This window comes from Vanacampus margaritifer, chromosome 9 (assembly GCF_051991255.1).
Source record: "Vanacampus margaritifer isolate UIUO_Vmar chromosome 9, RoL_Vmar_1.0, whole genome shotgun sequence".
NCBI lineage: Eukaryota > Metazoa > Chordata > Actinopteri > Syngnathiformes > Syngnathidae > Vanacampus > Vanacampus margaritifer.
In genome coordinates, this window is record NC_135440.1 from 22,765,172 (window position 1) to 22,792,819 (window position 27,648).

A 27,648-nucleotide genomic window follows, 5' to 3' on the forward strand; every position below is an offset into this window, starting at 1 on the left:
CCTTTTGTGACACTAGTCCATTTACGGCACAGTTTCTTTCCAAGATGCTGGTTCACTACTGAGTTGTTCTCATTTTTATCCCCGTGGTAAATAATGGCAAATAAATGAATAATGGCAAATATGAAAGCGTTTCAACACCCAAGCCCCTTTTGACTTGATTTATGATTTGACTTTAGATCACATCCACAAAAGTCACACAAAAAAAAAAATCTTTAATAGCCCAATGGCTCCCCCATGTGGATATTAGGAGAATAACATTCTTGTACAAATGGAAACAAAATTATTCAAATATGCAGGAAATACATTTACTCCTCTGTACAGCTGCATGCATATTACATTATATAAGTAAATATACAATAAAACCCAGGAAAAATAGATTACAAAAAAGCAGTAAAACTGTCGTTTACCCTTCTGTTGTATTTGTTTCTTACAAACAATGGTCATTATGGGTCAATGTGACCCAATATACATATAATCATAAAAAATATATATAACAGTGCAAATTCTATTCATGTTGATTATCAAAACAAAAAAATAAAAGTAAAAACAATAGTAAGTCCAGCAGAATAAATGTATCTCTCTCTCTCTCTCTTTTTTTTTTTTAACGCCCTCTAGATTTCGGGGTCAATCTGACCCGCATCATAACAAGGGGGTTTAACGTAGTCCTTGCTTGTGAGCTTGTTTGCAGTCAACGGGCATGCTGCGTGGTTCATCATACTTTGAGATTAATGTTTAATTTTCAACAATTTTACTTCTTCCTGCATGGAAAAATACACATACACAGAGTCAGTATTGTTTTATAAATTTTTTAGTAACATCAATAATTGCGGTTTTGCTTGCAAAAAAGCTGAGCTTGTCTGACCTGCAGTGTCAGTTGTTTGATTCTCTCTTCCTTTAGTTCCTCCTTTACTTCCTGCATGTCGTGGCTGAGCAAATACACATAGACAGACATTTAGTAACCAATATCCTATTTTGTGGACTCAAAGTATGACAAGTCAAGAGCAGGACATCTTGTGGGAAAAAAAATGTAACAAATGCGCAATATTGAGGACATGTTATGGACATGCGGCTTTTTAAATGCTTGTATATAAATAGTTGAATCTGTGGAGTGTCTGGGAAATGTGAAATGAAACGCCAATTTTTTTTTTCCAAAAACGAGTCTGTGAGCGAGCCATTCTTTCCCCACACCCACTTTCTTTGCCTGTGACTTGGAAGCTAGGCTGGGTGAAGAGCCGACAGATCTGAATATCTTTCCGAGCAAAGCCTGGTTGTCATGGCAATGAAACCAATAGTTGGGAAATCCTCAATACAATGAGCATCAAACGATTGTGCACTCTTTTCTTTGTCATTTAAGTTGATCCGGAACATCGTTTTTCTGTTTTACTATTAACACAGACTAAATGACCGCATTCTTCACAAGATCATGGGACTTAACGGAAAACGTCACTTAAATATGTGAGTCGTGTCATCCATGTCAGCTGCCAGGAAAGGACAAAGGCTTCAGGCTATACGTGCTGATCTATGAAGGTAAGTTTCAAATTCAAGTCTGATGTTAGCTATGCTCTAGTTTGTTGATGTTATCTTGGTAGCTTGCCAACGTCTTGAATTCTAATCTTAGATTAATATCGGTTTCAAACAAGGACTCAGTAGAAAATACCGTTGACATGACTGCTCAGGGCGATGAGGAAAAAAAAACAATCTACACATTCTAGTGTAAGGGAAATTCTAGCAGGTTTGGTGACCTGGTCATGGAAGGGGGATGACGGGAATACAGTAGTTGGAAGCCATAGCTCTTCCTTTTAGCAATTACTGTCCAGGTGCAAGTAAGGTGTTGAGCATAGTGTTGAGAAGCAAATAGTGTTTCAAAAAAAAAAAATGCTCAAGGGATATTGAAAACCCAAAGTAATTGGACCGGTTGCGATCCAGCAGTTTAGTCAAGCGTTGTTATTGAGGCAATTGGTTGATTTTCTTTGGGAGAAACATTGATACAAAATTGGAACAATTACAAGCTGATTGCATTGGATTTCAAAGTAGTTAAAAAAAATAAAAATTTGACTGAATTGTCTTGATTGACAATGAGGGAAATGAATAACACTCAGACGGTCTGAATTTATATAACGAGCAAGAATCCATATAATACGGTCAGGAGGATAGTCATATATTATTGCAAAATATTCAAGCCTAGTGTGATTTTATTTGTTGTTATCTTTCTTTGTAGTACTGTAGTGAGTCGAGACCCTGCATTTGTTACGTGAAGTGGAGTTAGACTTTTCTATTTTTTAAATGTCTGCGAGGCAGTGAAAGGTGCCTGACTGTGATTGGATGAGTTTACGTATATTTACAGGCTGATTGCAAACAATTATGCAGGTGTCAAGTTGACAACCTAAAAAAATCTAAATGGCAACCTACAAACAAAACAAATGTGAAGTTGCTCAAGCCCGAGTACGCGGCACTCACTCGTGTCGCGCCTGCAGAATGTCCAGAGCCAGCCGCAGATCCTTGACTTCTGCCTGCAGGCTCTCCAGCGTCACCTCGGATTTTTGGGCCACGTTTCGGACTTCCGCCGGCTTCCGAGGAGGTGATGGTCGCACCGGAGGTGGCGTTTTGGGTCGGAAGTCTACCTTTGCCGGTGGTGGCTTCAGATGCTCTGCGCCCTGATTTCAAATACAAAGTGGAAAGTTATTCAGTTTGGTCTTAAATAATGACGTATATAATCTGTCACACCTTTTGTAAACCGGGCAGTTTATCGCTTTGGCCCTTCTTGGTCAGTTCTGGTTCAGAGTCACTTGGAGTCTGTAGAGAAAATTTTGCAATTAAAGACTGGAAGATTTACTGCTAGCATTTCACACATTTTATAATAATGTACTGCACCTCAAAACATTATATTTACAGTTAAATAGGTTTTCTGGTGGCAGCAGCTTTGATTCTGAAACATACATATCATCGCAAAAATATTTGATCTTGTCCCTGAACCGGTTTAGTTCAGTTTGTGGTTCCACTGTTTATCTAAAAGTACAATCAAGCATGAGTAAAAGTAAGGCTTCTCCTCATTGTCGCCATGAAGACATGAGCAGTGACTCAGCGTTCAAACACTCAATCAACAGCTCGGGGGAGGACCGTGGCTAAGGTGGCTGTTCTCTTGTTTTTTATTTTTTACCTGCACTCCGATGGCTGTTCCCGTTGGGGGTCTCCTCAGGGGCGGCTTGGCTCGGTTGGCTGTCGGGTGATTCAGCTTGCTGCTGTCCGGGTCCACGCCGTCAAAATGGTCGTCGTTTTTCTCCCCGGGCGATTTTGGCGAGTGTGGAGACGTGTCGCCGTTAGCTCTGCAAGAGGATGATTGCTATTGTCTTGTCTTGCTTTCGAAATGGTGCACCGAGACTTAGTTCTTCAATAAACAAGATCTTAAAAGGGCAGCATGGTGGAATAGTCAGCTCGTATCATAATGAAGACGACAAACGCTGTACAAAATGAATGGGTGGGCGTTATGTGTTGCTTTGTACCAAATAGAAATCAACTTCACGCGTAGAAATCACCTTCAGGAACAGCTTTGTTTTGGTTTTCTGAGTTTACTTGCACGTTCACACAGGAAACAGGAAGAAGGCTGGTTGTGCGCGGTCTTGCCCGACCTGACTCATCCTAGACTTTCCACTGTTTGCCGCTAAAGGTTGAGCATCCTGGCATTCTTCTTTTCGAAGGACACCGTGGCAACCAAAAACCTTGACTTTGTATAAGGCTCGCTTCTCTGTGCCAAGTAGGCATTTTTCCCTTGTGACCTTTACTGAACTTTTTTCAATATTTTTTTTATGGAGCTTGACAATTATTGCAATAGAAATTGCTGTGGTGGGAGAGAAAAGAGCAATTGTGAATGTCTCACTTGGATAAACCCTTGTTGGCTTTGTCTTTGAGTTGAGGCGGACTGAGTTTGTTGATGCTCGGAAGCTTCACTTTGGTTGGAGGATGGCTTCGCAAGTCCTTAAGCTCGGGTTTTTCATCTGCGAAGGAACAAAACCATTTTACTCCAAATGTAAACTTGACTTGACTTTTTTGGACTCAATGTGTTACCAGCCCTACCTTTTGTTTTTGTCGGGGCAACTTTGTCCATGGCTGGGCCCTCTGTTTTGTCTGGAAAATGCAAAAGAAAATAAATGTGCATGCTAAATATTAATAATTAGCAGCATTGTAGGTCAATCTGTTAATTTTTATTTCATAGAATAATAATAATGATGATGATGATGATGATGATGATGATGATGTTCAACGGTTTGGAAAACTTATAAAATTTTATTTAGCAGACAAAAAAAAAACACTTTTCGTCATGTTTAATGAATAGATGTATGGAAAGAAAAAACTTGTTGAAGCAAACGACAAAAATGTTTTTCGTGTTCCAAAAAATATTGTAGTTTAGAAATGCAATTAACAAAAACGCTTTTTCTTCATGTTCGGAAAAAAATCCCACCAAAACAACAAAAATTACTTAATTGAAAAGAAAATATTTAAAAACAAACACAAATTTGGAAAAAATGACTATGTATTGGGGAAAAAAACTCCTTGGATATACAAGCAACAAAAATAAGTATTCTTCCTGTTTCTAAAACAAAACAATAAAATGTGTCGATAGCAGCCACAAAAAAAAAATAGCAAAAGAAAATAGCAAACTTTAGTGACACAAACATGGCTTTTATTTGTTAAAAATGGAGATAGTGAAGCTGACTTTTCTTCTTTTTTTTTTGAAGGAAATCACAAAATTTAAGAAATAATATAAAATTACTGAATTATTATATTATTACTTTTTATTCATGTTTCAGGAATATATATTTTTTCATTCTTATTTTTTAAATGACCATTAATGGCCAGTTAAATGCCTTCATCTTTTTTTCAGACAGTTCACTGGCTCATTGAACGGAGCATTAAAACCACTAGTTAAATAAAACAAAGTAAAAAATCTAGCTGGCTGTATTTCAGTTCAAACGTCAAAGAGGAGATGCTGATTAGGCGCAGGCCTGGTTTCAGCTCTAACCAACTGAACTGCAGGCAGAGCTCCCAAGGGTCACAACAGCATCTAAGGGACAATAAAGTGTTGAGCCCTGGGACTAAGGTCAGCCTCCAATCTAATCAGTTTACTATTTACCATACAAGTCCTGAGTCCCGACCAATTTGAACCCAAATGTCACCAAAAACCAGCACTTACATGTAGCGTACAGCAGAGTCAACGATGTGGCGACAGCACAGGAAACCCACCTTGGGTATTCACAACATTTCCTCTCAAGCATACAACCACACTCACATAGCAGTGAAGCTCAGATGTGTGCCACTTGTACAAATGTCTTGTGTGACAAGACGCCCTCCCTCCTCCTCAAATCCCCTCCCTCCCATTTCCTTGCAAGACTCCCAAACAATGTCACATGACCTCTTGCTCACCACCTCCCCAACGCTTGGGACACTTCCTGAGGGGAAAAAAAAAAACGAATTGTGGCGACGATCCACCATCAACCAAAATAATTTTCTTTCTAAAATCTTCTTTCCCTAACCCAAGCCAACTTGTGTGATTTCCTGTGACATCTTGTGACCATCAGTCTAAAGTTTGCCTTAAAAAAAAAAATCCTAGTCCTCTTTAAGTGTGTATTTTAGCATATTTATGACAGGGCTCAGGGACCGATATTTTAAAAAATATAAGATTTTTTTTTTCTGTCCTATTTGCTGCCTCTAAATTTGAACCGTGATCACCCCAAAATCCTGAATCTTAGACATCAAGATGTTGGCTAAATCAGTCAAAACCTCACCACAAACCACAAGCCAGTATAAAAGCCAAACTTAATCCAAAGACAGCAAATATATAATTTTAGATAAAACAAACAAGTCTTCAATCACAATGATCACTATTATTTATGGTTATAGTTGGGTATGTGCCTTTAAGAGGCGGTTCCTTCTGCTTGTGAGTATCAAGGCATGAGCGCTGGCCAACAGCAGCTCCTGCCTTACAGTAAGTATGCTGCAAAAACATAATCACGTAAGAAACATTTCTGCTATAGAGCTGGCGTGAATGATCAATCGCAATTTTGTCTGGCACAGAGAAGGCCCCAAAGCCTTCTTTTTACCTCTCCACATGCATATATATCAGAAAAACGGTACAAACACACCACACCCAATTTTATGCTTACCAGACTTGACTAGGTTTTGAGGAACCTCAATGTAATCTAATTAAACCAAGTGTTGCCCCGGATTGACTCAACAGCTGAAATAAGTTGCACAAGATACACAAGATGATTACCGCCACTAACTAACTAACTGTTACCATCAGAGAGTTTCCAGTCTATCACAGAACCCACTGTCATGACAGAGTAAAATTTCCCAGTGTTGCTCTGTTAAATCATGTCAGAATTGCAAAACGTACCTAAGACTGCCTTGTTGATGTTGCGAGCGGGCGGTAGGCTCTTGTTGCCAGCCTGGTGAAAAGAGCACAGACAGAAAAAGCAAACCTCAAGTTAGCCACAGTGAGTCCTTGTGTGTATTCAAGACACCTCTTTTTATTTTTATTTTTTTTATTTTTAAATACACTCTTTCCACTGAGGGAGTTTTCGGGGTGAGTAATTCCCAATACACAGAAAAAAAAAACTGAGTCACTGCATCCTGGCAGCGAGTCAGATATAAACAAGTTTTTCGGGACAAATGCAAGGAGACGTTGCAAATTTCAAGCACTTCTCAGGTGTCTTAAGCAAATGTCTGTACGTTCTTCGGTCAAAATACATAAAGGATACATTCTTAAAGCACACTTGAACATTGCAACGAGGTTAGCAATAATCGGCAAGTTGCGGACTTTCACTTGTCAATGCACTGACTGCTGCCAGTTAGTGTGGGGGAGGGACTGAGACCTGCCTCTAATGGCCTATATTAATATTTTAAACCATAGCAATACCACACCAACTATGATCCCAAACACCTTTAACCTAATTTCAAACTTATCTTACTTTACTATTAACAATTAATGGAGTACAGATGGTTTAAGTTAAAAAATGTACCATTAACAAGCCGGTCTAAATTTAGCTCAAAGCTTGTCTCGCAATCGAGATGCATCACACATACTTCCTTGAGACCAATTCGGATTTACTGTAGGACAGGACATTAGCACCATCTCATGGCATCTTGTAGAAACAGCACAAAAGCGTGAATGGGTGAGTTTTCAGCAGGGTTAGGGTTAATAACACAGGATAGGTTTAAACAACAAATGGGTATAGGTGAATTTTCAAATAACTAATCAAGAATAGGGGTCATTATTGTACTGATAATGCTGCTCGTTAATGCTAATTGGTGCTAACACTGCAGCTCTGATGGTCTCATATGATGGTGCTTTTTTGTAGCCATTGCATATGGCAGATCTTGGCCATCTTATCTGCCAAGTAATGGCCAGAGAAGCTCGTGTGGGGGGCCGTGTTATGTAAATCAGCCTGACTATTGTCACAATCTGGCAAAATTCAAACGGCTCACTTACAGACACATTTTATGTTGTTTAATTGCACAATCAATGGGTGGGCAGGCACTCCCGAGACCCAACTATTTGTATACAAGACAATTAAAAAATATCACATTGAAAGCACATCCACGGGTTTAGTATAGTCTTATTGATTCACTCACCGTCAGACTGTCCATTGGCGGTATCACCATGACAAAGTTATCAGGGAAGAATCCGCAGCGTCCGTTGAGCTCGCCCTCCCACCAGCCATCATCTTCGGTTTCCTTTAGATACAGATGAAAGACTTAGTTACCTCAAAAGACGCCCCCGAGCTTATTTTGCGACATCTAATTGCTTTCTTGAAAAGTCCAAAACCTAAACATAGCCCAAACCCCCATTAACAGAGATCAAATTCATGTTTAAATATATTTTTCGGACATTTCTCATTCATGATTGGCTCATTCATCAAAACATGCACACGACTTGTGGCACGTGATTTTTCTGGAGAGAGGTTCGACTGGTTCCGCTGGTTTTTAACAAAATGACAAATGCGGCATGAAAAGATAAGAAAAGGTAGCTGGAGGTAAGCACAATGTAATCTGCCAAGAATCTTTGGGGAAACATAACAGAAATGTTCTTGAACCTTTCTCAGTAAGACGACGACGTCCCCAGTCTTCAAATCCAGTTCGTCCTCTGCTTTGGACTTGTAGTCGAACATGACTTGACAACACTCCACCACTGAGGAAAGACGACACATAATATCATCACACATTGCTCACGATATTATAAATAATTGTGCACTTATTTTTTTATTGACAGACAAATTTCATAATAAAAGAGGTACATACTGTATGTATTTAATATTTTAGATTGATTGATTGTTAATGAAAAGTGCGCAGTGACTTGCCGAATATTCTGAGAATATAAATTCAATTTTTTTCCACATACATTTATTGTGCACATTCTCAGATTTGGAGAAGTAATATATTTCTTGTCTAATTTGAATACACCTTATACAGCTGAGGTGTATTTTTTTTTCCAGTTATTGTTAGCTAATTAATTTAGTATTTTCTTCTTTAGTTTGTTCACTTTGGCAAAGCCATGTTTTGATGGCATAAAAGCCTGAGCCAATCCCATTTTTTTTGTTTTGTTTTTTACTTCTCAGTAAGGTTGATAAAAGATGAAAACTATTCTGTGTGCACAGTTCTTTTGTTTTCCAATTATTTTTACTTTTGTACTTAAGTACACTCCAGTGCCTTTTTTTTACTTTTACTTACAGTAAACAAAGGTATTGAGTGCTTCTATGTTTTGTACTCTTTACACAAGTACCTGTATTTCTACTGAAGTACAAAGTGATTATTTTTGCCACCTCTGCTTATCAGTGGCTTCATTACAGGAAAAAAATCAACTGCCAAAGCCTAGTTGTCATCAAGGGTGTAAGAAATATTCACTCAGGATTATTGAGCTTTCAAGTAATGTGATCTTAACACTGGAAATTCCCTGATGCCACCACAATAAACGTACAAAGATAAGCGAGCCTACGAAATACATTCCTCATATGTTATAGCTGACCTCACCCACAAAAAACACAGTTCCGGAATTTTCGCTTGTCTCTTGTTGACTGGGTGTGATGCTAAGAATAGACCTGTCTATCTGCTTTTAGAAACCGTATATGGTATTCCTTAAGTGCAAATGGCAACCACCTGAACATCGCTGAAGTATTGTTTTGCAACCTACCGTTTTTTGCTTTGCTGCGAACTGTTGCTCTCTGAGACTTCTGTGAAATGAACAAAAGCATGATAAATAGAGTGATCACAATGGCGTGTCGGACAATCGTTATTTCAGTATTGCACCTCTTTACTGAAGACTGCATTGCTCAGCTTCGGTCTGACCTTGCTGTCATTGTGTTTGCCATCTAACAAAACAAAATCGTTAATCGGTTTAGCATGTTCAGATTCGTGTTCATGAAACTAAGAAAGGCAGAACAAATATAATTTATAAAAGTGTGTAACTTTCCAAGGACCCTCAAACCCTCTTCTTCATGTCTATTCCTCAAAGTGATTTTTACGCCACCCATCAGATTCCGTTGGCAAAGAAGCTTCACAACTGAGCGTTGTGCAAATGTCTAGGATACTTGCTTTTGATTGGTGCTCCATTTGGATGAATTCCTGAGTAGGAGTTTGTCAAAGTACACCCCTTAGATTTTGCCCCCAAACCGTTGCTTCAAACCAAAATTGCTGAGACTTTGAGACTTTTGCACATTCTGTTATGATAGACATGTTCATCCAAGTTCACGCTGATTAGTGAGAATGGCGTTACCAATTTAGCACTGCCCTCCTGTCTAGGACTCCTGGTTTAATTAGAGCGCATTTGGTCAAATTTTTTGTTTGTCAAAGTACAAACCTAAATGCTGAAGTGCTATTTGATTTTTTTTTATGTTAGACGGTGTACGCCCACCCAATTCCACGTCGATCAGGGAAACTGGTGTTGAATGCAAATTTTTTCAAACATTGTCATGCTTGCAAACATTGGTGATGCTTCGGGTATTTTAAGGACCCAAGAAAATTGTTGAATTTGTTGAAAGAATAATAACGAACGTGGTTCCAAGAGAGCCTTCGCATTTCCTTGTTCTTGGGCCCTAAAGTAGTTATTGGACGCACCTTTAGGGATGACGAAGATCTCTCTGACAAAGTTGGACGGAAAGGCCCCCACGCTGCCATTTTTGATGCCCATCCACCATCCATCTTCAATCTATCACGTTGGAGACAGCAAACACTTAAAAAACACGCCGCAGTTGTCTAACAACCTGAAACTGAACCCATTACACAGATTGCAGTCTGTCAGTTGTCTCATTGTACCTGCTCATGTCACAAAAAAACCCCCTCAGGGTTTAATTTCTGTCACCTGTTTACCTAGAACCTGGACATTTGACAGGAATAGCCGTGCCCAAATTCTCACCTAAGCAAACTCAAGTGCATCCCCCTGATTTATTTATTCATTCAGCTGGCAGGTTTTCCGATGACTAAAACCTCACCTCGCTGATGATTTCCACCGTCTCCCCGATGACCAACGGCAGCTCATCCTCGTTCACGGGGGTGTAGGCAAACACCACCTCGCATGTCCTTACTTGTTTCACCCTCTTCGCTGGAGAGATTGAAGACTAGATTACAGCAAACAAGTAACAACTGTGGATTGACTGAGGATTTAGATGCATACTTGTCCGGATGCTTCTTGGTTCCCGCGTGCTGTTACCCATCAAATAAACAGGCACTTCCTGCAAAGAATAATAATAATAATAATTTAAAGAATAAACGTGGTTAAACTTAAAACGCAGATAACCAGGACACAGGTCTTGACTCGTGCTTTTAGCAGTGGAACCAGACCTTGACAAAGTTTGCCGGGAAGATGCCTCTCTTCCCTCGCACCTCGCCCTCCAGCCAGCCTTCCTCGCTGGCCTTTGTAACATTTTTCACCACGTCTCCCATCCGCACGGTAATCTCGTCCCCCATGGTGCCCTCAAAGTTGATTAGCACCAGAACATCTGCGGCACAATCAGCAAGTGGGGCAGATCATTCGATTCTTTTGGCTTGTCTTGGTGACATTCAGACATTGCATTGTTGGAGACCAACTTTTCTTTATGTGGTGGATCCTTGCAGGGTATGTGTGTGTGTAAACATACACTAAGCTACTGACAAATAGGTAGGGATATTCGACTTTCAAATGAAACTTTCAATATTTCAGTATGTTTTGCATAACTTGTTCTCTAACAAGGAGCTAAGCAGCAATAATTCTCAAAAGGGAGACAATATGAGAATATTCACACGCACGTAGTCCAGCTAAGACTCTAGATTTTTCATAGCAAATTCTTTTAAATTCTTAGCAGTTAGTCCCTGTGTCTTGATCCCTTATTCCTAACAAACCAAATTAAAAGTAGATTTCATATGTCTCTAAAACAAGCACAACGATAAGGCTCACCCATTGTGCCCGACGTTGTCTTCCTCAGCCCGATGTGTGTGTCACAGAATATGCTATCGTCGTCTGCGACCTCCTTCCTACTTGTCAAACATTAACATTCAGCGTTTCCTGAGGCTTGTCATTGCAAGTCGAAAGCTAGGAAGAAGGAGGGTGGGGTGAGAACTGGAAGGAAGGAAGGAGGGAGGGAGGGAGGGAGGTTTCAGGCTGAGGAAAAACAGGTGGGGCAGGTTTATAATGGCACAGCTAAGCCAAGTCACCTTAGAAGTGTTTAACACCTTGTTCACAAGGGGATGACGCATTGACGTAAACATTTAGCTCTGAAAAATGTGCCCGTAAAATCATCTGCTATGGATATCACCATAAATCTCTGTCATGCGTTTCTGGGGGGAGTTAGAGCATGTTGTTGTTTGGCCCAAAAAAAAAAAAAAAAACTAGAGGCAAAAAAAAAAAAAAAGCAGAACTGGAAGATGTGAGACTGAATTACCTAATTGTCACATGGCAAAGAAGGTGGTGGTGGGCAACTGAAATACCATGAAACTGATATCACAAAGGAAGATGAACTCATTTAATTGCTATGCATCAGCATCTATTGTGTGGTTAAAGCTTGCGTCTCTCCATGTGACTTAGACCAGCAATAGGGACAAGACAAAACTACAGTCTCTCATCGGAATCTGTAACCTTGACGCATGTACATGCACTTTGGGATATTTTCCAATGCAAGTACAGCATAAATGTGCAGATTGGCGAGACCCCGTCAATGCCAGATTGACGTCATAGGAATACACCGATCGGTGACATGGATATGTGTGGCGGCCGTGGCTCAGGGTGTAGAGACGGTCGTTCAGTAACCAGAAGGTCGGCTGTTTGATCCCCGCTCTCCCCAAGTCATGTGACGTTGTCTCCTTGGGCAAGGCACTTCACACACATTGCCTCCAGTGCTGCTCACACTGGTGGTGCGAATGTTTGGTGGTGGTCGGAGGGACCGTAGGCGCACACTGGCAGCCACGCTTCCGGGCAGCTGTGGCTACTTAAGTATCTTACCGCCACCACAGTGTGAATGTGTGAGTGCATAAATGATGTATCCATTCCTCTATGAAGCGTCTTTGAGTGTCTATAAAAGCGCTATATAAATCCGATGCATTATTATTATTATTATTATATACACCCCGACTTCCCGACCAAACCAAATGAACACATTATTATAAACAGCCACTATAAATCAAAGCCACTGTGAAAGCATAGAAATTATACATGGAAAGAAGATACAGGCATGAAATTGGAATCAGGTACGTGGACCTGCACTTTCAATCCATCCAACAAACAAAAAAACTTTGACCATGGGAAAATTTGTTTTTGTGTTATTCATGGGATGGGGGAATTGCTCTCTGACGTTCTGAATTCCTGTTTTATTGCCATTATTACCTGGAGGAGTTGCCATATCAGGAGTTAGTGTGGTTGTAGCTCAACTTAGACAACAAACTAGCTCAGAGTGAATCAGCGGCAACGCTTTGTTCATTCAGTTGATTCAACACAATCAACCAAATTCTTAATTGATAACTGCAACAGTCCTCCAGCCATATCCGGCCTGTATAGCACTCAAATGGTAACCATATGGTTCAGTTTGAATCATTTTAATATCCTATATAACTTTGACAATAAGAAACGCAAAGAAAATCTGTATCTTACTGAAATTTCCATGCACTTTTCTTGTGAATGAATGAGACAATGCAATTAAGAGACATTCAATTGAGCTTCATTGTCATCAGTGTCATTTAATAAAACCGTCTTCAAAAACACAAACACCCGTGTAACAGAGAATATTATAGAGCCCGTAACACAAGCAAGCACACCAGGTGAACGCAAATTCTACAGATTGTCACTTTTACACATCTGAGACTATTCATCCCAATTTTTGAAACTTCTTTATAGTTCTTATAAATATAACCCGAATTTCATGTAAACACCCTGCGTATACTATGGAAGCCGGAGTCTGCTTGTGTAAACAAACTATTTTAATATGTCTACTTCTGCAAACAAAAATGCTAATTTCTTATTTAATGTTCTTACAGTTTCTAGCATAAAACATGTTTGACATTTTAATTGTCTAGAGAAATGTTTGCAAATTATATGCTAAATGTGAATCCTGCTTAACTCTTTGACTGCCAGACGTTTTCAGAAAAGGGATGCCGTGGGTGCCAGTCGATTTAAGCATTTTTATTGATCTTTCAAGGTCCACAGAAAATTATGTGTTTGGACTATGGAAACACACTACATACTACCAAATGAAAGATTGGACTCTCATCTTTCATCAGAAAAAGAAAGTTTGTTTCTACCTTATTCCGTTTTTCAGTAATCAACAATAGAAAATGGTTAGTTTCACCTCTGTTTTGAAACAAACGTCTTTTAACGTCTTTGGCACTCCTCCATAGGATTTTACTAAACGTTATTTAACGTTTTTGGCAGTCAAAGAGTTAATGACCACAAAACTCCATTTGTACATATAAATGTAAAATAGTTTTCCTACATCTAGTTAGCTAAAGCTCCTACTGTGAACAACAGAATTTCAAAATGTGTAGACTGTCATAAAAGCCCAAGTAGTTTGCTTTATGCTGAAATACTGTAAATCCGATAGATGACCTGACTTTTTGATGAACCTTTGCAATTTGGTCCCTTTGTCAGATCCAGGCCAACCCTCAAATCCACATGTGACACAACTATATAGCTTCAAATAGCATGAAGTGTCTTACTATTTAAAAGTTTAAGGCATAAATGTTTTTTTATTTTGAAATCCCAACTAACTTTTCCTCCTGGCTCGTGCAGTCTTTTGATTTTTGAAAGCCTCGTGTCAATGTAAAAAGTTCAAGGCACAAACCAGGGTATTTTTTTGTACTGACATGCAAAAAGTCCACCAGTCATTTTGTAAAGTGAGACTAAAACAGGAGAATGTGAAACAGTAATCTACCGGGTAATGTGACAGTGAGTCATCTTGTAAGAAGCTAAATCAGATGTAAAAGCTCTGGAATCTGCGTTTGTCAAATATTCCAGTGGATGCAAATCGGATCCCATAAGAAAACGGTCTCTTAAGATGCTGACGCTCAGGTATTTCCCTCTTTTTGATGCTGTTCTGTATGGTCTTCAAGCATGCCGTTTTTCTCTCCGTTGACCTGGAACTTATCTTGGGCCCATGTGATGTTCGGCCCTCCGCCGTTGGCTTTTCGTATGATAAACCTTGCCCGTCCACGTGAAAATCCACCTCCGCCGCGTCCTCGCCCTTCTCTGTTGTCTATCCACTTGCTGGTTTCTACCTCGACATCTCTGTCATCGTGCTAGGTTGACAGATGGAAATGCATAACAACCGTTGTTAAATATTCAAGACAATTAAGATGAGTGTGGGAAGAAAAATGTCTTACCAAGTAGTATGTTCTGCTCTTTGGGGGACATTCCTGATCCCAGTCTTGGTTTTTGGGTGCTCCTACCATGTCTGGATTGCAGTCTCCCTGGTAGCTGCCCCTCTTCCATCCCCTTCCACGAAATCGTACTTGCTACAATAGAAATGCATTTGCTCAAGCTCCAATTATGAATTGATTGTATTGATTACTGAATCTCCGTACTATAACACAGTTCAGGGTGTTAAAACTTGTCTATCCCCAGTCTTGGAATTGCAGAATTCCCTCAGACACTGGTGCCTTGAGGGATGCTGATAGAAAACAGTTTTCTTTCTAGAACCTGTTGGCGGTATTCCAATTCCATTTTTTTTTTGCTTGCCTATATATTCCACCTATCAAGCCAACCAACGATTTGACCGATGCTCGGCCACTTGGTGAGGTTGCGTAAAGCGGTATTCTCAGGTGTGAATTAGCGGAGTGGAAATCAAGGGCCGAAACGTGACATTATGAAAGAAAATTAAAAAGGACCCGTGCTTTGACCGGGACTTGACTGCTAGTAAGGCTGCTTAAAGCACATAGTTTTTGGTCGTGATTGGGCTCATGTCATGACAAGAATGACGAAAGTGTTTAGAATTGGCCATCATCAGCCCTAGTTATCACAATAGTCAATGAAACTTACAAATTCTCTCCACTGTGTTTCTTTCTCCGCAGGCGTCTCAGTCGGCGCAAGCCGAGCCCTGCTAAAGCCGTCTTTTTTTACTTCGGACTTGGGCGCGTCATCCGCATGGGACTTGGAGGAGGACGATGAGGAAGACGACCTGGAGCGAGAGCACTTGCTCTCACTGATCCTACAAGCGGAAAATGGTACGTGCACATTCTAGCAATATTTCACAGTTTTATTGGAAAATCTCAAAAGGATGGGGCTGTCGCACATACTTTGATTTCTTGGAGAACTTTTCCTGAGATTTCTCTTGACTCGTGTCTGGGGACTCTCCAACCCCGTCCTGATCGTAATCTCTTTCGCGGCTAGAGTATTTCTTACGCCGTTCGATATCCAAGCGCAGGTCCATCGCGTCACCCTTTGTTTTTTCCCCAACATCCTGAGCAATGCAAAACAGAACAGACTGTCTATGGCAACAAGAGCTAGGAAAGTGTGAACACAACTAAACTGTCCAGTAAAAATCCGTTTAGCTTTTGGTAGCGCAATTGCATTCATGGTCTTCATTTAAAGCTTGGCAAGGTTAGGATTCTTTTAAAACAACATGATATTCCTTCAGGTGCTCATGGAAAGAATTTAGACTACTCAACAGAACCATATGGACATGGACTACCCGCAAATCTCCTTACAGGTTCATGTCGTAATTAAACATACTCTCTATGTAGGACAGTCATGTATTATCCAATTCAAACAAGACACTCAGGATTTACCAGCCTTGAGTTTAAGTTGTAAACAATATCTATGCATTGGTATAAAAATATAATTTTAGTGTTGCAATTTCTTGCTCTTTTTGGATATTACCATTGTTTTGATACTTACAAAGACAATTAGTCCCTTGAACATCTTGGGCACAGCGGCGTCCACGTTTTGACTTTTATCTTATTCATTAGCCTCAGGTTAGGCTTGTGCCAACATAATACCCAACTCACAACAGAAAGTCAAAATGCCACATTGTCATTCATTCATGGGAGGGCGAGCACTCTAAAGGCATCTGGCTTGCTCACTGGTTTGCCGTTTTGTTTGCGCCGTTTATACGTCATAGTGCAAAATATTCAGTCACCTTGTTAGTGCCATCCTCTGAGCTTTTCATTGCCTCAAAAATCTGTGAGTGTTTCTTAAAAGCACTTGGTGATACGTCAATTCTCCTGCAAGGGATGACACAACAAAACCATTAAGACGCCATGCAGTGTGGTTTGTTAGCCACACTGACCTATGGAGACAACATCCGACAGGACAATGAAGAATGAAGAACTGACCTCCAACCAAAAAGAAAACAAACAACAGTTCAGGTAGGACAGTGGAGAGAAATACCTGAAGGCTGCTTTTAAAATAGGAGGTGAAGCCACAGCACACTGAAGGGTGAGAGTTGTTCACTCATAAGGGTGACTCTACCTGTGAATTTCTGGGCTTTTTCTCAGCTTCATGCTCTCCCTCTCTGCAGCTTGTCTTTGGTACACGGTGAATCGCTCGTTAAGAGTCATTCGGGAAGGCACAAAGTGCTGAGCTGCGTAAAGAGTGAAGGCATTATTCTTCCTCCTTTAACGTTCTGCATAAAATAGGCAACACTATACCACCTCAGTTTTTCTGGAATAAGTGACGCAAGTTAGCAACCATTATTGTTTTGCACTTAAACTTCCTGTAAGGCTTCACAGAGGAGCATAGACCGAGAAGCAATCTTGTGGTCCTTGATGTTTAACTAAAGACCTAGATACACCAATCCGACGTCGGGAGTCGGACAGCGTTAGGCCGACTGGGGCTGGGTATCGATTCAGATTTCCAAAATCGATTCGATTCAATTCAGAAGAACCCGGTTTGATTCACGATTCACATTCATTTTCGATTTCAGTTAAGGATTTCATGCAGTTTTACTACCAATTTTACTTTTATATGGAAGACATTCTTAGAAGTATTAATGCGGAAATTTTTTAAATTGAATCCAATACAGTTACAATAATCATGTATGTTTTATTGAACATGACCTGATCAAAACAATAAATAATAATTAAAATTGATTACAACTACAGAACTATGTAAATAAAGTTGAAAAAACACTGCTCTCCTCTTGGAGTACTCGGGCACATTTGCATTCGGTAGCCATATTAAAAAGCATCGACTCATGGTTTTATGAATCGATATTGAGGAATATAGATTTTTTTTTTTTCAACCCAGCCTTAGAGCCAGCGGCATGTGCCGTCTGATCAGTGTATAAATTATTGTCATTGAATCGGATCGAGTTGTAATACGTCTGGGGGTTGGGGGGTGGGTGGATGGGGGATTGGTGTATCTAGGCCTTAACATAGAAGTCCGGAAATTCGTAGGTTCATCATGTTTGTAACTTACATACACAACAGCAAGCGAAAAGTGACGGCTCTGACAGACACTGTGAAAAAGTCTTTTTGACTTCCAGATTGTATTTTTGCAAACAATCCTAGAATGTTAACACAATGGATTAAACTTCAATCCTCCCAGGACCCGTCTGTTCTCACCTCTGATGTGGTGCAGGATGGCCACAATGTGCTGAGCAAACAGCTCGGAAGGAGCTCTCTGCAACGGAGCAGTCTGAACGTGTTGAAAAATGGAGCGGAACTCTTGGCCCCTCTTTGAGGATAGCACGAGGTCCTGAGACAACTGTCGTTCCTGAGCTAAAATCTCGGAAGCGCTGAGCACAGTAGAAATTATTGTGTTAGTTAAATCAATGATACAGCAAAGGGTTTATAGCCAAGTGTCTAAACAAGAAGATTATAGCCTACCCTATCAAGCTGTCTCCAAGGAAATCCATTCTGACATTGATCTTGGTCTCAGGTTTTCTCAAGGACAGCAGTGATGAGTTCTCCTCTGTCATCATAAACATCTCCCTGTCAGAATTCCGCCTCAACAGTGGCGTGAAAAATGGCGTGGCGGGAGATCTAGATATTTTGCTGGGTTTGCAACCCAGCTCTTCAAATGTTCCCAACATTTCCCGTCGAGCAATGGCGGCAGATTTAGGAGCAGTGTACCTCTCCTCTCCTTGGGCGTCGGGTTCACCGTCGGCTCCCTGTGAGGAGACCACACTTTGCCATCTATCAAAGCACTCATCAAATGGCTCTCTGGACGAATGAACAACCTTTGGATTAGAGTTGTTGATGTCCCCATTGAGCCTGTCTTTGTTTAGTGACTTTGAGTGTGGCTTGAAGGGTATCTCTTCATCCGCCTCATCAGACGGAGAAGGAGAATCCTTTAGTAAATGATTTAAAGCCACTTTGCCATTCAGGTCTTCTATGTAGCGCTTTGACGGTGGTTCAGTGACACCTGCATGTGTTGGACCATTTATATTGGATTGATCCTCGTCTACAGTATTTGCATCTGTGCTCCTGTTTTCCCAAGTAGATTTAGGTTTTTTATTGTGCTCCTTTAGAAACCTAAACAAAGGTAACAAAAAAGAGAGAGACACATCTAACGCAACTTAACATACAACAACTCTGTGTGCATGCAAACTGATGATTATCAATAACAAAATAATAAACTTGTCTTACTTTCTGAAAGCAATGGAGACGGCCGTTTTATCTCCATCCAGGAATTCCTCGCTCTTGAATATGTCAAGGCTGGAAAGCATTTGGTTTAGTGCTTCCTGTGACAACATTTTGGGAGAGGGGGCAGTACACACTGTCTGCCAAGAGGGGGCACCATTGTTGGTGTCATTTGGGTTCTGGAATGAGGTACCAGCCTGGTTTGAGTTTTGGCTGTTCTGAACATTGACAGCAGGATTTTCTGGGCTGACTTTCTTTGGACTGCTGTTGACTTCTGTCAGGACTTGCCAGCCCCCCTCAGTCGACCCACCGCTTTGACCTTCTTGTACATCTCCCGCCTCTAATTGCTCCCCATCTTCCCGTTCTTTCTGGGCCTCCTCCTCTTTTGCATTGTTGGAACGCTGATTAGCTACCAACGTGGCTTTGGGAGACGAGCCATGAGAGGATGCATTAGAATGCTGAGATTGCCGGGATAATGGTGGAGAAAGGGATCGGTCAGAGTGGCGGGAATATTCGGGAGGCGGGGAGCTTCGAGGGAATTTCTGAAGGTAGCCTCGCCCTCTGGACTGGTTTTGTTGCTGCTGCTTTTGTTGCTTCTGGGGGTTCTGCTTGTAATTTTTCCAGTTGTTACGAAAATTATTGTTGTTGTTGTTGTAGCCTCTCCCGCCTCCTCCACCACCACCACCACCACCACGCTGATATCGTCCTCGTGAGAAATAGCCCCGTCCTCTGCCTCGGAAGTTGTACGGCCTCCGGAAGCCACGGTGGTAGCCCCGGAACTCACGGCTGTTCTGGTATTTCTTGTCGCGGTTATAAAATGGTGATTGAGATCTTGACCGGGATCGTGATCGAGACCTTGACCTAGAGCTGGAAGAAGAAGAAAATCACATTTAAAGGCTGGTTAGGGTCTGTAGACCTGGCCTGGTATACAGAATAGTCATTTAATGGGCTTTGGAAGTAAGGTTGCTTCTTCAAGTATCTGTGCTTTGAGTATTCATTTTTCTGATGATTTTTAAAACCATTTTTACTCGCTACATTTAAAAACTTGTGTATGAGCTTTCTACTTTGTCACAATAGGCTCATTCAAGTGTTTACAAACTCTGTGGATGATGATGAAATGACCTAAAAACAGACAGATGATTGATTGCGATCTTGGAGACTAATGAAGTGGGAAAAACGGCAAGACGGTTATAGTTCAATCATACATCACCCCAGATACTATGTGTGCACGTATATTTTTAATACGTTGTTACGGAAGATGTTCCCATTTCTGTCCTTACTGGTCCAGAACCTCAAGTGCAGAAAAGATGGACTTTCAGAATACCAATGTGTAGTGTCACAATAGTCCACATGGTGGCTCTGGTGTTCTTATGTGCACCACTCTACCCTCAACATAAAATATACAGTAGTCTGCATTTTCTCGCCATGATCTTAAAGTATATCTCGAGTATCTGTGCACGAACCGCGTTTTGGGACTCCCCATTGGTACATTTGATGTTATAGATGTTTCACATCTGGTGTAGACATTAACATTTTATGTTTCAAGCTTTTCGTGTAGACATCAATACTTGAAATGTTTTCAGAGTTTTCCCCCATCTTTTTTCAATGCATGGTATTGTACTCTCATTTCCACCACCAATGGAAATGTGATACGACTGAACTCTACAAGCCACCTAAGTATGCCAAAATAAACAAACGCACCCAACCAGCAGCAACATAAAATACAAGAAAGAGATATTAAAAGATTGATAAAAGGCAACAAAAAAAAACTCACCACGTCCTTTTTTTCATTGGAATACCGAGTGATTCACAAGGCACACTGAGCTGCTCTGCACACTTAATGGCAGTGAGTTGCGCTTACACTCCAGCTGTGTCACATGGGCCAAACAGAGGAGGAGGGCTCTACTCAAATCCTGTTTGACTCTATGCTTGCCGGTAATGAGGGCTAACCAATCAGTGGAGAGTTGATTAACGGCAAGATAAATTGGGAAAAGCTATAAAATGTTATCACCCTAAGGAAGAAACACAACAAAACCATTTTTGACAAGTTATGCAAATAGGTGGCATTTACCTGTAACGATGTCTCCTGGAGCGGGATCGTGAGCGACTTCTTCGAGACTGGGAGGTGGACCGGGATCTAGAGCGCGTTCGGGACCGGGATCTCGAGTGGCTCCGAGACCGAGAAACTGATCTTGTGGCTCTGGACATCCCCACTGGCAGGCCAGGCACCTAAAACTTTCATAGAACAGTAAAATATTCCATTCCGGTCAGGAGTTCTTCAAAAAAGGTTAGAATGTACAAAACATCTTGAATGGGTTCAGTGGTATTCTAGGGTTAAATTAAGGTGAGATAAGATAAGAGAGCACAGCCATACCCGAAGCAACTGAGAGTAAATGAAACTGCTGAAATAAAAAAATAAAGGAGCAGCCTCCAAAGGCAGTGGAAGGCAATGTGTAAATAGTGTCAGGCATCAAACACAAGCTGTTTTTATTTATCCACTGCTCCTCATTTGCGTAGAGGGCGTATTTAGCCACTGCTCCTCATTTGCGTAGAGGGCGGATTTCCTGTGGTCACCTGACTGCCACTCTACCACTCACCATTGTCTATGCTGCAGAAAATTGCACAGTAATTTACACCAAGTCTAAAAACTGAAGTTGGTCTGTGCTCAACCGATCATTCTAGTCTGTAATTTCTTCGTCATCTAATCTGAAGATATGAATTCTCAAGCCCCAAAACACTGACTTAGCTGGACATTGTGAAGTTAATACCAGATCAGCCTAACATGAGAATATTTGCTTGCATTTATTACACGTGGCAATGGTATTCATTTGAACCAAGTCCAGAATAAACACGCTGCTGTCAAATGTGTCTTTTTTAACGCCACATTAAACTAGTGGTATAGTATAAAGCAATGGCATCTGCAATAGTGGTCTGAGTTGAGCTTTCCAAACATAACAGAACACTCAAACGACACAAAACTATAAATTTCTGGCAGAGTCCTGAAATATGCAAGGGATCAAATCACCAGTGTCATCTTCATGGACTTCGGGTAGAACGAAAACTACCGACTGCTTATGACTGTGATTTCAAAAGTTGTGTGCCCTATCACATTGGTGGTCTCGGTGTATATCCTTGCTACTATTTTGGAAAGTATCGAAACTGATCTGTCTCACTCCCTCCCCGCCTCTACCCCCGCCTTTTCCTCCTCCTTCATAAGCACTACGAACACGCTGCTCTCTCTGTTCCTGGCACTTTGTTGTCATTGGCTTTCAGGGTGCAATTTCCTGAAGGCTCCAGCCTCAACTGATCATCCTCTAAGCTTAGCCTGCATATTTCAAGAGCGTGGCATTCACATATGCTCCTTTCAGTAGTAAAATGGTGGACTGTTTTTCTTCTTTACATATCACAGCCCTCTTGGAGATGTTCACTTGCATGACAGTAGTTGGAACATCTGGACCACGTTGAAAAGGAAGTGTAAAACAGACGGACAATAAGCTTCCTCTGAAAACTGCAATTAGAACTCTTTCTTCCTTACGCCACATATAGCAGTGGTTGGTACTGTCGCAGTTACGGGTTCAAATCTGTGTCAGCTCTGGCCTTTCTGTCTCCGGGTACTAAGGCAGCTCATACCTCCTGACAACATGCACATTTCGCTATGAGCCACGATATCATCTCTCCCTCTGTACACCGTGTACCCTTTTACATTGCTTTCTGGTTTTTCCCTGTTTTTGTACAGACACAGAATGTGTGTGTGTGTTTGTGTGTGTGAGGGGAGTCATACCATCCATATATTCCCACATGTATGCAGTAATCCACCTTCGGCGATAGTATCATTAAAAAAGTGATGGCCTGTGTCCCATTACACTATCTTTTCTGTACCTATTCCACCATCTGAAGTTCTATCCAAGCCATAACAGAGACTGGAAGGTGCCTGTGTACTGTACACGGGAGCAACACAGATCCATCTGGGGTGTCTCATTAACATTTACTGTAAAAAAACAACAACAAAAAACAGCATTTCATGTGTTTTTCTGGTGTTGTTGTTAGAACAACACTGACATGTAATAGGAGGACAAAGTCATCAGGGGTTGTCATACCACCTTCAGAGGTCAAATCAGAGGCGAGATTGTGCATAACTGTAAGGAAATCCTAGAACATGAGTGCCCCTTTTAGACTGACAGTCCATGTCTGTATTTTTTGGGGGGGTGTTCTGTATAAATGGCACTAACACAGGAAGTAAGGCCAAATTGCAGCTCTTCTGTTACAGCTCTGATGTGTCAATTTGGCAAGCTATGGATTCCTCTCACCCGATGACGACTGGGATTGGCCCCTGGTCCTTCAGGTCCCTTGACCCCGCGATTGCTTATTAATAGTCTTCACAACACATCATGGCAACTGACTGGGACATAATTTAACTCCAGATTCACCAGCTTTTTGCAACTTTCTTCTTGTGGCCACATTTTGTTTACGCAATTAAAAGTACGAAATAAGATTCAAGACTATGCATTATTTGTACCATATTTACCCAAAGCATAGCTTCTTCCTTGTCACATCGTTAAGAGCTCACTTCCAGAGTTGCGACGTCTGTTTCAATGGTCTCTATTGATAACCATGTGCAGCTGTTCCTCTGGCTTCACAATATACTGTCGGCAGCCTAATCACCGAGATTTTAGCCTCTTAAGGGAGCCTGTGTCATGTTTAGCCTTTTAATCAGTCAACTCTGGATTTGCTCACAAACGCGTACCGCTACAACACTTGCGAGGACCTTTTAACGGATTTGCAACAGTAGAACTGATCGTTAAAGACCTCACATTTGACAACTTGATGACAATCACAGCAGCATGAATAATAAGCGCTAAACTCCAGCGAAGAAAATGTTCTTTGGTACCTTTTTAAAATGATGAAAATAGAATCGACATGTTTTGTAAACCAGATCAGAATTAGCATATTAAATGATACGTAGGTCTTGGTCCAGCAACTCGACTTATGAGTCTCCTAACTTGATAGGAGGTGCTGTCTGATTGGTCCAGAGTTTTACACCCCGGAAAATATAAAGATTCTTGTAAAGGTGGTTTTGAACGGTGTTCCTGTATCTATTCCTATTCGTCCAGGACCTCCACTGGAAAATAACTTCATTGTATATCTTGGACTTAGACATTGCAGATCTAAATAGTCCTTACATAGAAAGGCGCCCTAACAGCTGAAGTTTAATTTCATGTAATCAACAATGGACTTGCAACTTGATACGCAGCTCTAAGTGCCCGAGAACAAATAGTCCACTCCATTCAAGGATTGGATCATTTTGGCCGGGATGCCACGACGGGAATCGGAATCACATTTGCCCGTAATGTCGTTGGAACAATCCATTGCAAATGTCCATTAGAGTGATTTCTAGTTTATTGAAATGCAGCAACCCTTCCACTGACTACCCTGTCAAGACACGCTGAGGCGGTTAAGATGGACAACAGGGCCTTAGAGAAGATAAGCTATGCGGATTCTTCCTTGCCTTATTAAACGAAAACAACTGCTTTGCTTCAGTCGGACCTTTTGTTGAATTCTGCTGAGAACTCAGAGGAGGCCCTGTGTCGCAACAGATTTCTTTTTTTAACCTGAATTCAATGCCAGTACCACCGTAAGCTAAAGGAGCCCTGACAAATAAAATACCAATGACAGTGAATCCCTTGCAATTCGCTATTCACATATTTATCTCTGAGGTTTTTTTTTGTGGAACCTATCCTCAGCTATTCTCTGAAAACCTCAGCTGTGTTCTTTCTGTAACACTCAAAGATCCTGCCTAACAGGATACGGCGACGTAACCCGTATTTCTAAGTGCCATAGTCTATCGATATATATAACATATCGTATTCATATAACAATGAAACAAAAAACATTATTGTGGCAACCTCAAAACGTCATGTTCCTTGACCGTTGTTGACCGTGTTTTCTCATTCCCTTCAATTCAAACCTTCCTACAACTGCATAATGACTCTGTTTTTACGGGTTGCGAGATATGAAGTACAGCCGAGTGTCAGACAGGCATCCTTGCGTTGACTCACTTCCCAACGCATCTGTCGTCGCCGTGTTTGCACACGAGAAGGACGCCATCAGCTGAAGTAGGGTTAACTCTATTTTGGTCTGCCGGCAACAGGCCGGCGATGAGTTATAGCTTTATACTTGCAAAATATGCACAGTTGCCATTTGCGTTTCCCTTTGGGCCTTGTAGTCTGCATGGAGATAAGATGATGTTAACCGAAAGGGTCGGGGGAGGCCGTCTTTTAAACTCATTTTGGTTGCACTTAAAGAACAACCTAGCAAAAATGATGGCGTTTCTTTGACAACTTTGTCAAAATGATCCCCGTTCATACGAATGAAAATGCTGTACAGTAAACTTCGCAACTCACAAATTGACATCGTCACATTTTTTTGTGTGCAAAACGTATCCTGAGCTTTTTGCTGAAAATCACATTTTCGCGTTCTCTGTAATGATTGAAGATGCCACAAGATGGGGCTAAAGTCCTGAAATGCCTTATTCTTGATTTGCTTTGACACTTGGCGACTACATTAAACAAACGCCTCTGACACCTACGGGACTTCAGCGTAATGACAGCAACACAATTGCACAGTGTGAGAAGCTCGATCTTTACCTTTAACTTTCTGTCAAGGCCTTTGTTTTGTAATTTAGTGTGCTGTTAGTGTTGCCTCTCTCAAACAATGAGCTCAATGTTACTGACTCGCATTGGTTTTATGTTTATCATATGAGCAACCGCAACAGAATACCGGAGCAAAAATGAAAACACATTAATATACCTCAAGTCTACCAGCATATGTAAATATAGACACTCCCTATCATTTTGTGCTCGTGCGTGTCGTCATGGACAGCTGATGTTTATCAAAGAAAAACAAACTGAATCCTGCAACAGAAAGTGACATGAGTGGACCCCAAGAATAGATTTCCCTGAAAACCTGAACCATTCGGATTTATAAATTTATATATAAACTATAAACTAATTTTTTTAATTACAATCCCTGGGACTATATTTGACCATGTGGATGTTTGTTCTGTAGGTGGAGTGGGTGAAGTTTGCACTCACAACTTTCTGATAAAATAACAGCCTGATAAAACAAACTTGAAGCAGTCCACTGAATTGAAACTTTGTTTTAATGTTCCACAATTTTTCCACAATCATTAAGTCAATAATTAAAAAGTAATAGTCAAAGTTAAAATTACAATTGTCCCCCAAAATATATTTAATGTCATTTGAACATTGATGACATTATAAATTAATTAATTAATTAATTTGAAGCAGAAGGAAAAAAAACACATTGCAGAGATTCAAAATGACAATTTTTAAAAAACAAAACAAAACTGATAAAACAGTGCAAATAAAAAACAAAACTAAACTAATAAAACTATTCAGTCGTAAAAACTATAATAATGAAAAAGGAAAAGTTGAAAAATATATATGGACTAAAAAAAAATTCAATGAAATTATATGTGTATAATGTTTTAATTGAATTATTGATACATGTAGAATTTAAATGAATAAAGTGATACAATGATGCCAATTGAAAACTTATTATTATTATTATTTTTCATAAAAACATGGTGTTTGCATAAAATATTTATTTTCCTAACTAGCTCTCCATGAACACCCAGACCAAGTCTGCGGACCACTTTTAAACTCGCCACCCACCTTTTTGAGAACCACTGCATGAGTTTATAATAGTGTACTAACTCACTTGGAGCTCATTCTCACTGCTCTTTACTACAAAGCGAAAGTCATGCAGCCTTCTTCATCAATCATTTTTACCCTCCTCTCTAATTGCCCGCTCACACATCACTGCGCACGATCTCTTAATTGATCGCAGCATGCTGAATGTTTCCGTTATGTCAAAGTGATTTCTGCTAAACGGAGAAGAAGAAGTCACTTACCGGTCAGCTTTTTTTTTTGTTCAGCGTTGACGTTGCCTCATATTCGTCAGCATCTAAAAAAACGTCAATAGTCGTCCCACTGTAGTGCTCCTTGCGTGAGAGTGCGTGCGGACGTGTGCGTGTGTGTGATCTGCAGGCGCAACTGGCTCACTTATGGCTGCCCCCATGTGCGCGCGCACGTGTCTGTGGGACTGTGCGTGTGCGTGTATGCATGCATGTGTGTATGCAACTGAGAAGGGGGCGTGGCTTGTGCTGAAAATATAGTGATTTAAAATTTATACTGTAAGCATTTATGAAATTTATATACATTGTAGATAAATATATTTTAAAAAATGAAGAAAAAAAACAATGTACAAACATGTACAAAACACTGTATAAACTTTTCTCAGACTGGCATTGTTGCCGTCGTTGTTGCCAATGTTTGTATTAGTTTGTGTAGTAATAGTATTTATTTTTTTTATATCATCACTAGTCAATTAAAAATGTGAAATTCCCTGCATTTTTATCCCCAAATCAGCAAACGTATTTTTGGGATAAAATCAATAAACTAACGCTACATGCTGTGAAAACATGCAAGCACAAATTTCAAACTTTAATAAATGGACAAACATATACATTGATAAAACCTGACAAGTGTGGAAGAAAAAATAGATTTGAATGACTTAATGATCATCACATGGCTC

The 27,648-nt window shown here is 40.6% G+C and overlaps 2 protein-coding genes and 1 long non-coding RNA gene across 10 annotated transcripts in view; 1 reads left to right on the top strand and 2 right to left on the bottom strand.

Moving 5' to 3' along the window:
- Positions 1-27,648, top strand: part of LOC144057315 (uncharacterized) — a 58,394-nt gene that overhangs the window by 2,497 nt on the left and 28,249 nt on the right. For 3 of the 5 annotated variants that reach the window (XR_013295210.1, XR_013295209.1, XR_013295212.1), the window contains exons 2-4: positions 1,396-1,527; positions 15,520-15,672; positions 16,679-16,815. This is a non-coding gene — a long non-coding RNA (uncharacterized LOC144057315). Of the gene's footprint in view, positions 1-1,395; positions 1,528-15,519; positions 15,673-16,678; positions 16,816-17,995; positions 19,361-23,299; positions 23,474-27,648 lie in introns of those variants that run through there. The other 2 variants (XR_013295213.1, XR_013295211.1) reach the window with 2 other exon arrangements.
- On the bottom strand, positions 193-11,556 carry sh3d21 (SH3 domain containing 21). The gene is made up of 17 exons (XM_077574742.1): positions 11,423-11,556; positions 10,831-10,988; positions 10,664-10,721; positions 10,482-10,591; positions 10,108-10,198; positions 9,301-9,362; positions 9,185-9,224; positions 8,091-8,185; positions 7,630-7,731; positions 6,392-6,443; positions 4,072-4,122; positions 3,875-3,992; positions 3,158-3,323; positions 2,725-2,793; positions 2,458-2,654; positions 863-926; positions 193-758 (listed from the first exon to the last, which is right to left on the bottom strand). The coding sequence occupies exons 1-17, from the start codon at positions 11,424-11,426 to the stop codon at positions 726-728; spliced, it is 1,470 nt and encodes a 489-aa protein (XP_077430868.1). The 5' UTR covers positions 11,427-11,556; the 3' UTR covers positions 193-725.
- Positions 13,179-27,091, bottom strand: thrap3a (thyroid hormone receptor associated protein 3a). Of its 4 annotated transcripts, XM_077574736.1 has the most exons (12): positions 26,966-27,091; positions 21,104-21,267; positions 19,039-19,899; positions 18,630-18,924; positions 18,277-18,560; positions 18,013-18,185; positions 16,919-17,030; positions 16,587-16,671; positions 15,745-15,908; positions 15,488-15,656; positions 14,833-14,964; positions 13,179-14,748 (listed from the first exon to the last, which is right to left on the bottom strand). In XM_077574736.1, exons 2-12 carry the CDS (start codon positions 21,238-21,240, stop codon positions 14,518-14,520), a joined length of 2,643 nt encoding a protein of 880 aa, XP_077430862.1. In that variant the 5' UTR covers positions 21,241-21,267; positions 26,966-27,091; the 3' UTR covers positions 13,179-14,517. The 4 variants fall into 4 exon arrangements, with proteins under 4 accessions (XP_077430862.1, XP_077430859.1, XP_077430860.1 ...); XM_077574733.1 differs by having other exon boundaries at positions 18,277-18,924; XM_077574734.1 differs by lacking the exon at positions 26,966-27,091 and adding an exon at positions 21,407-21,482 and having other exon boundaries at positions 18,277-18,924.

Coding starts and splice junctions, on each gene's coding strand:
- sh3d21 (XM_077574742.1), bottom strand. Junction 9,225..9,300: donor ATGCAGTCTTCAGTAAAGAG/GTGCAATACTGA, acceptor TTCATTTCACAG/AAGTCTCAGAGAGCAACAGT. Junction 6,444..7,629: donor CGCCAATGGACAGTCTGACG/GTGAGTGAATCA, acceptor TCTTTTCACCAG/GCTGGCAACAAGAGCCTACC.
- thrap3a (XM_077574733.1), bottom strand. CDS start 21,240: ATGTCCAGAGCCACAAGATCAGTTTCTCGGTCTCGGAGCCACTCGAGA. Junction 15,657..15,744: donor AAGTTCTCCAAGAAATCAAA/GTATGTGCGACA, acceptor TTCCGCTTGTAG/GATCAGTGAGAGCAAGTGCT. Junction 14,749..14,832: donor AGAGCAGAACATACTACTTG/GTAAGACATTTT, acceptor CTGTCAACCTAG/CACGATGACAGAGATGTCGA.